The sequence below is a fragment of the Belonocnema kinseyi genome, chromosome 5, assembly GCF_010883055.1.
Source record: "Belonocnema kinseyi isolate 2016_QV_RU_SX_M_011 chromosome 5, B_treatae_v1, whole genome shotgun sequence".
In the NCBI taxonomy this organism is placed as follows: Eukaryota; Metazoa; Arthropoda; class Insecta; order Hymenoptera; family Cynipidae; genus Belonocnema; species Belonocnema kinseyi.
In genome coordinates, this window is record NC_046661.1 from 20,257,573 (window position 1) to 20,268,508 (window position 10,936).

General features: G+C 31.8%; 1 protein-coding gene and 1 pseudogene across 1 annotated transcript in view; both read right to left on the reverse strand.

The window, feature by feature from the left end:
• Positions 1–9,720, reverse strand: part of LOC117173553 — an 18,112-nt gene extending 8,392 nt beyond the window's left edge. The window contains exon 1 of the mRNA XM_033362194.1: positions 9,537–9,720. Within this exon, the coding sequence (XP_033218085.1) occupies positions 9,537–9,720 (184 nt within the window). The remainder of the gene's footprint in view (positions 1–9,536) is intronic.
• A 6-nt stretch (positions 9,721–9,726) lies between these two features.
• Positions 9,727–10,936, reverse strand: part of LOC117173554 — a 4,200-nt pseudogene continuing 2,990 nt past the window's right edge.

Here is a 10,936-nt window from a genome sequence, read left to right on the forward strand (position 1 = left end):
CTTTCTGAACCTCACCTTTATAAATAACAGTCATGTGACCAAACTACAATAATGCTTATCTTAAGCTAGTATTATAACGACAAATGTAAGTAGAATAACACACATAAGCACATAGAAGATCTTTCCCTAACATTTTTAACGAACACATCTTATCTTTAACAATTCTTTTCCACTAGGTAACTAGTTTTACTTCCATATGTATCCCTGCTGAGGCTAGGCGTCACCAAGCGAAAGCTTGTTTTTTAATAAAAAACTAAGTACCATATCACGACTAGTAGATCAACACTGTCATTCCATCGACCCAATATTATTACCTCACGCTAGTCAACAAAAAAGTTACATCTTTAAGAAATTATACAATAAGATTTGGAAAAACATGGAAGAAGCTACTTCTGGAAGAATGAGATTTTTTAATGAAATGAGCAATCATTATGGAGAAGAGATCATCTCACACTTGCGCACCTGGATTAAAAAAAAGAAAAGCCTATCTAATCACGAATGCAAATTTTAGCATCAGAAAAGTCAAAAGCGAGATACAAAAAATAGAAATGAAACTTTTAAATATTGAAGATAAAGAACTGCTAATTAAAGGATTTTTTGATTGTCAAAACAATGTTATCAACAATTTTGAGAAAGTCTCAATTGAAAAATCGATAACGAAATTTGAATAGCTCACAAAAAAATATTATGACATCAACTCCAAAAAGCGACCAAACAAAAAATGGCTCATCAATCTCACTAAAACAGAAATTCCTAAAGATGTAAGTTATTTTTTAAGTCTAGGAGAAAAATTTGGCATTTCTGCTAAAAACAAAGGATCTATCGTTGAAGAAACTCTTGCATGCATAGAAAACAAAATTGATTTAATCCCTAACGAAAAACGAACCGAACTTAGATCTAAAATCTCTAGTAACTTACAAAAATATCTCAATATTAATTACCATAACAATATTAAACCTGAACTTGAAATTCTTGGAACTAAACCAAATGAATTCTTACAACAAAACACTGACATATTTGTCAGGAAATCTGATAAAGGTAATACTTCCGTCGTCCTAAACAAAACAGATTATATTAAAAAATGTGAAACTATATTACTAGATACTAAAACGTACACTAAATTATCGAAAGATCCGACACAAAAAATACAAAGGGGACTTAATAAACGTATCTCCAAACTTTTGAAACTCGGTTTTATAAATTCAGATACAACTAAATTCCTTAAAAGCCACAATGCTATTGCTCCAAAATTTTATGGACTGCCAAAAATCCATAAAGAAAACATACCACTAAGACCTGTCACTTCCTTCATCGGATCACCTATCTATAACATTTCGAAATATATTAGAAAATTCATTCAATTAGTAATTGGAAAAACAACATCAAACATTAAAAATAGTTGGGATCTCATTGAAAAAATTAAAAATATTGAAATCCCTGTAAATTACAACATTGTTTCTCTAGACGCCAAATCCTTATTTACAAATCTTCCTGAAGAACTCGTTTTAAAAAACTTAAAAACTAATTGGTTTAAAATCAGAGAACACCCGAACATACCAATTCAACAATTTTTAGAATTAATAGAATTTTGTTTAGACTACGCATATTGCATATTCCAAAATCAATATTACAAACAAATCTTTGGTACACCCATGGGATCACCTCTCTCCGGTATAATTTCAGATTTAGTAATGGAAGGACTCGAAAAAGAAATCCTCAAAAAACTACCTTTTAAATTAACCTTCTATTTCCGATACGTCGATGACATTCTGGCGTGTGTCCCTGATGACAAAATTGACATCCTACCTAAACTTTTTAATTCCTACCATCCTAGATTAGAGTTCACTATCGAAATAGAAAGAAACAACTCAATAAACTACTTAAACATCACTTTACACAACAACTACAGTAAAATTATAACCAACTGGTTCTGCAAAGAAACATGGTCAGGGAGATACGTTAGTTTCGATTCAGCATAACAACTAAAGATAAGATTTCTGTTATTAACAGTCTAGTAGATAGAGCCGTCACACTGTTAGACACCAAATTTAAAGCACAAAATCTTAAAATCGTCGAAAATACACTAAAGAATAACGGCTACACAAGCAGCTTTACCAAAAAATATATCAATAAAAGATTAAATTATTTACAGGCTAGAAACCAAAACTCACATATTAAAACACAAAACAGATCTCCAAATATCGATCTTAATCAACTTATCGCACTACCTTTTATCAATGAACTCACGAAATTCTACAAAAGAACTGTTATCGATTTCAATATTCTAATTACCTTCAAATACGATAAAGATCCTTTCCATGTTCCGACACAGATTTCCTCAGCGATATATACCGTAGTTTAATTCTATCGACTAACAACGCTTAAAATATGTATATTTTCCATGTTATAAAAACACATTTTCCCGCTATATCTTTAATTTTCTAACTACGACATAGGTGGCTCCAGCGAAAATAGAATACTTTATCTCTCCACATAAAAACGAATATAACCTCACTCCTGGACATGCAGTCGTGTTGATGAGGAGTGCTGCCCACAATTTTATTTATTTTTAACACTAAATTCATTGCACGTCTAGGAGGAAGTATCGCATATTCAACCGCTTTAGAATAATAATCTTTATATAAAATTCATATTATTTTCTATTTATTATGCGGTAGAGATCGTTTAATAATATAAATCTAATAAATTACGGATTTTTTCAAAATTCCTAAATAAAAATTTCTATTTGATGAACTAGAAATTGTAAAATTATAGCATTATTTGTTAAATAGTGCAAATAAAAGCCTAAAAAAGTTTCAAATTCTTGCTCACTAAAATCTTTTTTCTATTTTTTATGCGTAATTACAGAAAAAAATTTGTATTTAAATTTAAACAATCTTTTCCAACCTTAATTTTTACTTTTGAAACTATATTCTTTTATGGAAAACTGAAGTTAAATATTAAAGTAAACAGTTAATTCCCGTCCGCATCTCTTAGTCATAATATTCACAAAGTGCAACGAAAGAGGCTTGTTACAATAATTAGCCTGATAACTTTTAATCGTTGTTATCGTTGTTAATATTTTTATTGTCGCTGGTATAACGATCGCTTGTTTAGCAAAATGAGAAGATGATTTGAGGATTAAAACAAGGTTGTTTTAAAAATAAGTTAAATCAACCAAAAACATCTGCCATGCAAAAAATTTACCTTGTAAAGCTATACAAATCTTATAGAATTAATGTTTTTTAAGTCATTTGGAATAAAATATTAAAGAAAAAAGATATGTAAAGAAACATTCTTATAAAGTGTTTCTTATTAAAAACATGCTGCTCATGACATTCATTCCCACAAAGTTTTATAATGTCTAATATGGCTTTTCAACATTTATTTAAGAAATTTGGCTTGAAGTTACTGAATTTCTCGAATTCTCTTTATTCAATATTTCTCTGAATTCCTTTAATTCTCTGGACCCTTTGAATTCTCTGAATCCCTTGAACTCGCGGAATGTCCTGAAATGGCTGAATACCTCGAATTCTCTTAATTCAATGTTTCTCTCAATTCCTTAAATACTTAGAATCCCTTAAATTATCTGAATTTCTTGATCTCTTCAAATTTCTGCAATTTACTGAATTCCTTTAATTCTATGAATTCCTTAAATTCATTGAATTTCTTAAATGCTCTGAATTCTTTGAATTTGCTGAAAACCTCGAATTTTCTGAATTCAATATTTTTATAAATTCTTTGAACTCTCGGAATTCCTTGAATCATCTGAATTTCTTGAATTTACTTATTCCTAGAATTCAATGAATTTGTCGATTTTTCTATATTTCTTGATATCTGTATATCACTTGAATTTAGCGAATATCTTGAATTTCCTAAACTCTTTGAATTCTAATAATATTTTGAATTCCTTGAATTCTTTGAATTTCTTGAAATTGTCGAATTCCTTGAATTCACGAAATAACTTAAATTTTCCGTATTTCTTGAATTTATAAAATACCTTAAATTCTCTAAATTCCTTGAATTCTCTAAATTCGTTGAACTTCATGAATTCTCTGAATTGCTGGAAATCTCTGAATTCCTTGAATTATCTAAATTCCTGGGATTTCTATTTTTCATTTTCATCAATTTTCATCAATATTTTTCTATTTTTATAATTCTATGAATTCCATTAAGCGTATTTAGACCTAATACTTTTAATTTTTATAAAGCTATTTGATTGAATCACAAAAACTTAGGGCGAAAAAGGATTTTTTTCTAAACTGATAAAAAAACAAAACTGAACATTCATTCAATTTTTCCTTCAAATTGGGTTTATTTATAAATTTTAATATTTTTTATATTGTTTCTTTTAATACATTGAAATTATTTTGAATTTGCAAAATTTACCTCAGTTCTTCCAAAACTTATTTCTACCTAAACCAATGGGATATCTTTTTTATTTTTTCAAAGTCTTTATTTGATTGATCCTCAGAATCAATTTACAAAATGATCAGGGATTTTGAAATATTTTAGAGTGTTTTTTTTTAATTCTTTGTCATTATTAAGACCTTTAACCAATTTCAAAAGGTTATAAAGCATTTTAAATATTTTGGATTATTTTAAAACATTATAAAGAAATTGTTAATGGATTCCAGTAATTTATGATAAATATGATTAAAAAATTAAAGCAGCAAACATTTTCTTACGAAAAGAGATAATTTTTCCTCCTAAATCAAGTGTTAGACACGTAAATAGTAATAATCATCTGAGAAAATGTTTAAGAAACTCTCAATAATTATTGTTTAGTAACAAAAATGACTAAACTATTGGAAAAGTGGTACTACGCTCCTTGAAAAAAATTATTTTCTCCATAAAATCACGTTGCAAATAAATTACCCGCAATACTCTAATAAAGTTCTAATAACAAGCAGTAAATTTAATTATAATTATGAAATATATATTTTAGTATATTTTTCAAATTTTTTATTTCATTCCTAATATTTGTGGTTAGCGATAGAAAATATTGTATTCTTATCATTTTTTGTAATCTCAGTCATCTACATGACTATTGAATACACACACTTTCATTATTTATTGATAAAAATGTTTATAACGACTTATTAATGGACAATATATAGTAAATATCTGTGATGAATATCATTTTCATACAAATTTCCTGTATTTTTAGTTAAGAGAAAATATTTTTCTGTAATTAAGCAATGAAAAAAAGTATTGATTTATATATAAATAATTAATGACAATTAGGTTAAATCTTGAATTAAATATGTTTGTTAATTGAGTGTGCATTCAGTCATGAAGATGACCCATCAGTTAAATTAACCTAAGTAAAAAATCATTTTTACTTTATTTTCATGAAGTTAGAACATGGTAAGCTCAAAAGATTCAATGTAGAGTCAGTATTGAAGGGGAGGTTAAACAGCGTCAATGTAGGGTCTTTAGTTTTAAAAATATAGGCTCTAAAGTTTCAAAGTAGCTTCAGAGAGGTGTTACAGCTTCAAATTAGGTTTTAATGTTTCATTCACTAGGAGTTAAATGTTTAAAGCAGGGGCTATAAATTTAAATAGCGTTAAAGCAGGTTCTAATTAGACGCTGCAACTTCAAAGTAGGGTCTAAATTTCGACTCGGGATAGTAAAGAGAAATGTTTGAGTTTAAAATCAATTCGTAATATTGACAATTCTAATCAAAATCTACAAAAAATTCTTTTTTTTTCTCATAGAAAATATCTTTTATACTTTCTTCTGCTTGCTCAACCTCTAAATCTATAATATAATTAGAAAAACGTATTTTTTATTCTGAATTCATAAAAGTTTGGGGAGGGGGTGATATGCATGCAAATTTGAGAACACAATTGCAACTCATTTTTGGACCGCCCTAACTAGTATAAAGCTTATATTTTTAAGAACAAAAAATTGCGTTTTCAGCTAATTCTTAGTTCTTTTCGACTTTGTTACTTTTGAATACCAAGAAGAAGCAATATGATTTAATTCTGAAAAATTTATTTCCGTGGAGTTGGGAAGCCCTAAATAATTAATTGATTCCTCGTTTGATGTTTAATGGCATTGTCTTTACAATTTGTGGGTTAATATTTTTCTTGGTATTTATAGGCTTTTTAACATAGAAATACACAAGAAAACAAATCCTGTTAAATATCCAATTCCAAATTTTGCACATTTTCTGCAATTTTATTTCAATTCCTGGGTCTTGTCGATTTTTTCTCTTGTATAGTTTGTATATTTTCGTCACTGAGAATTTGGCTAGTCACAGAAAGCATGATGTGTTAAAAAATCGTTGATTAAAATCAGCCAAAACATTGGCTGATTCAAAACATTCAAAAATGTGAAAAAAATATTTTTGCGTAGTATCGACTTCGAATTCAAGAATTTTTTATTTTTTACTCAGCCTAACCGAGTACATTAGAGAATTTATCTTTCGTTTGGATTTCATGTTCGAAATAAATAAAGGCATGTTTCCACGATTGTATATTTAAGAGCCGTAAAAAGTTCGTAATTATTCATCTAATAGTGAATAAATTCATGCTTGCTCTTGGAGTATCAATTCTGATACTGGAAAGACGAAATATTTCAAACACAGTTTTCATAGTTTTCACCATAGTAGAGAGAGCTTAGATTTCTGACGCGTTGACACATTTGTTGTATGTTTATGTCACATCAAATTGACCATTTATTATTTAATTTAAAACTTCTAAAGGCATGTATAATATCGTTGGAATCGTTCGAATTCGCAAATATGGAATATTATAATTCTAAATTAACAAGTACTAAATCGAAAGATTTGTATATTTCACATTTTACTCATCATTAGATACAAAGACCACCCGCTGACCAGGGTCAATAGTCGCAGTTCGGACTCGTAAGGGGAAACCCGGTATTTGGGGAACAGTACACAGGTAGCTAGAGCGTAATTGAACACTGCCTTAATTTTCTTCTAAAAACTTTATTGTAGCTAAGTTGGGGTCCCTTGAAAACAATTTTAAAATGAAACAATCGTAAGTGAATAGTTCAGGCTGAGTTGGAAACAGTTAAATACGGTCACAACCTAACCCAAGGTTGTGTTTACTGCAGCCGTTATAAATTATCCACCTATAGAATCCTAAGGCTTAAGCCAATGTTCAAATTGCATTTGTCATTCTTTATGTTTTTATTATTCTTTTCAAAAACATAAATTAAAGGTTAATGGAATATTTTTGTTAGAAATACGTACTGAATAATCTCAAAAACACTCATTAAAAATGTTTGTATAAAAAATTATAAAATACGATTTTTTAGGCCGTCCTATCATACATTAATTATTGTAGCACAATTTTTTGTTTTACTTTTGGAAGATCTTTCGTTTGATGGGGACTGTTATCAGAAAATAATTTATTAGCATTTCGTATATTTCAACAATAGGACAAACTTTTGACGAACTTTTCCTGATAAAATATATGTGATTTCAGTTTTGGAGTGTTTTTTGAATAATAGCGGTTGATTTGAAAAAAAATTATTTTGGTTAGTTTTCAGAGCCCTAAATGAGCCCCTAATTATGGTATAAAAATATATTTGGTAAAGTCGATGCTTCTATTGCTTTCGCACGTGGCACTACTAGCGTGAAGTCAATTTGGCATTATCAGTCATTTTTTGAGAAAATTGCGGAGCATTAAATTTTTTTTTGGCATTAAATGATCGCTAAATGAGCCCTTAATTATAATATAAAAATAAATTTGACAAAGTCAAAAATAGTCTCGTTTCCACACATGGCATTGCTAGCTTGAAGTCAAGCTGGCAGTGCCAGGCATTAAAAATTAAAGAAAAAATGTTAGAAATTTGAATCTTTCAAAAAACAAGAGCCCTTAATGAACCCTTAATTGTGGTCTCAAAAAGAATTTAATAAAGTCAATTCTTCTCTTGTTTTCACATGTGGCACTGCTGGCTTGAGGTCAAGCTAGCAGTGCCAGTCATTTTTTGAAGAAATTGCAGAGCATTAAATTTGGATTTTGGGCATTAAATTAGCCCTAAATGAGCCCTTAATTATTGATTAAGGAAAATTTCAACTTGACGAAATAGCGCTGTCAGGTTGACGTACCTGCATACTGTTGTTGGCTGTCAAAGAACGTCAATCGACTTTTATACTCTGACAGTACTCAGCCTGTATCGAGCCCACGCACGGCATAATGATCTTGCCGGTAGACAACCGGCAATTGACTTTTGTGTTTTGCCAGTGTGCAGCCTGTACCGAGCCAACGCACGGAATAATAATGAGGTCGGTAGATAACTAGTCGTTAAAGTTTGTACTCCGCCAGTTTTGAGTATGTATCGTGCCAAGGCACGACCTAATACTGTAGCCGGTAGATAACGATTATCGAAGTTTTCACTTTGCCAGTATCGAATCTATACCGAGCCAATGCATGGCATAAGCCATTGGTGGTTGATAAACGGCAATCGAAGTGTGTACTCTGCCAGTACTGAGCCTGCATTGAGCCAACGCACGGCATAATGATGTGGCTGGTAGATAACCGGCAATTGATGTTTGCACTCTGCCAGTACTAAACCTGTACCTATCCAACGTACGGCATAAGTACTGAAAGCTGGATTAAACCGTAGTTCACATTTCGCTACTGCACCAGTACCAAACCGCTACTGTGCCCACACACGGGAGAGCATTGTAGTCGGCACTTAAACGGTATATCAAATCAGTATCTCGCCAATACTAAACTCATAAATTCCCAACTGGCATAACGCCTGCTTCATAATTGGTACGGTATTACGCCTGTTGTAAAAATCGGCACAATATTGTATTTTCCTCTTGGGATGTACTCAGGCCCGCATTTACCGAACAAGCAATGTAGGCAAGTGCCTAGTAGGGGGGGGGGGCAAATTTTTTCGATTTTTCGCCCATTATTTTGGTACGCGTACGCGTACAATTACCAACATGGTGAGTGGAATATCCCCAAATTGTGAAAAGAATCGATTTACACAATCGTAGAATTGATTCACTCGCATGTCTCAATTTTTTCCTGCTACCGAGTAAATTATCTAAGGGCGCTTTCACACGATTGTAGATCAGCAGATTTCATGCACAAGTCTCTACCTCTTTTACTCTTTTAAACTTTCTGCATGCAATCTGATGATCTGCAATCGCAGGGCCGGCAGAACGTATTTTTTCGGGGTGGGTAGTCGTCGACCAAGGTTGGGGGGGGGGGGGGGGGGGGGGGGGGGGGTGTTTCACTATGTAAATAAATCAAGTATGTCAGAGCATAAATAAATAAATTAAGTATAATAGTATTTATAATAAATATTTATTATCATTAATTTAATTAATAATATTATTATAAATATTTATTTATAATTAATAAATCAAGTATTTCTTAATGTATGTAGTGCAAAAACTGAGGTTCGTTTGGAATTTCGAGAAATAAAGTTATTGATTAGTTCTTCAAGGTCGAGTTTGTTCACTGCATCTGGGTAAGAGTGCAGGATGGCAACATGATTCAATCTATCTTGGATCATTGTCGAGCGCAAGTAATTTTTTATACGTCGCAACACAGAGAAGCTTCTTTCGTTTGAGCAAGATGATCCTGGTATGGTCATGAGTAATTTTATGAAGCGCAAATATTCAGGAACAAGTCCCACGCACCAACGATTTTCGCGCATGAATTCAACAACATCCATCAAACTTGAAGGTTTTGTTCCTTTGCGCTCCATAATACTCAACGCCATATCTTTATCATTAGTTAATCTGAGCTTATCAAAATCTCCCTTATAGAGCTGAATAATTTTTTGTAAGTCAACCGTCAAGTTCTGCGGTCAACTTGTTGCTGTTCTTCCAAATTGTTTTAAACTTTGAATCCCGAGAGGAATCTAACGCAAATTTCACAGCTTCAATTTTTCGATATGAATCTACTACACAAAGATCCGATTTTTGGAGATCTTTGTTTAGAATTTCGATTCTATCAAAGATTTCAACCATTGTATTCAAAACAAATAAGAACTCAAATGAATCCATGCACTGTAGAAATCCTTGCTACTTTCCTTGAAAGTCTTGCTCACTTACTTCTGATTCAACAGCTTGTAAGTCCTGGAATTCTGCTAATCGTTTCGGTGAATCGCGCACAAAGTTTATCAAATCCTTTACTACTCCGATAAACTTCCTGGCTACAAACACTTTTTCAATTCCATCTTGTACAACAAGGTTGAAATTATGGGCATTGCAGTGGACGAAAAGTGCTCTAGGCTCTTCTTTTTTTAGCCGTTGTTGCAGTCCTGAAACTTTCCCCGAAACATTCGCAGCTCTATCGTAACATTGGCCTCTGAGCTTCAAGAGCGGTAAATCGAAACGAAGAAGAACATCCTTAACGATTTCGAATAATGTTCTTCATTTAGTACTTGCGGTCGAATAAAACCCCATAAAATACTCTGAAGCAATGAGATCTGAAGAGACGACTCGTAAATAAATAGAAACTTGCTCTGTTCTATCAATGTCTGCTGTTTCATCCAGAAGTATAGCAAAATATTCTGCTTTTTTTATCTCTCGGATATTTTCCGACATGATTTTAAATGCCATATCCTGTAATATCTCATTTTGGATGTCGTGGTGTAACCACTTGTGCCCAGATTTTTTCAACCAGGATTCCAACTCCGCCACGTCTTCTGCTCGAGCTTTCAAAATTGTCATGAAATTCGAGTTTTCGTCATTATTCGCACCGCGAATAGCTAACCCTTGTCTCCCTAAAATTCTCAAAGTACTGAAAATCTTCCTCAAAGCCGCGCGGTTGTCCATCATTTCTTTCTGAAGTGCAGTTGATAAATGCTACAGAACGTTAACTTTTCCATAATTATTCAAAATTTCTGCACAAGTAATGTGAAGCGAACACTTCGAGTGTTTTTTAATTCTTTCAGCACCATGTTTCCAATTTTCGAATCCCTTTTCTACCCA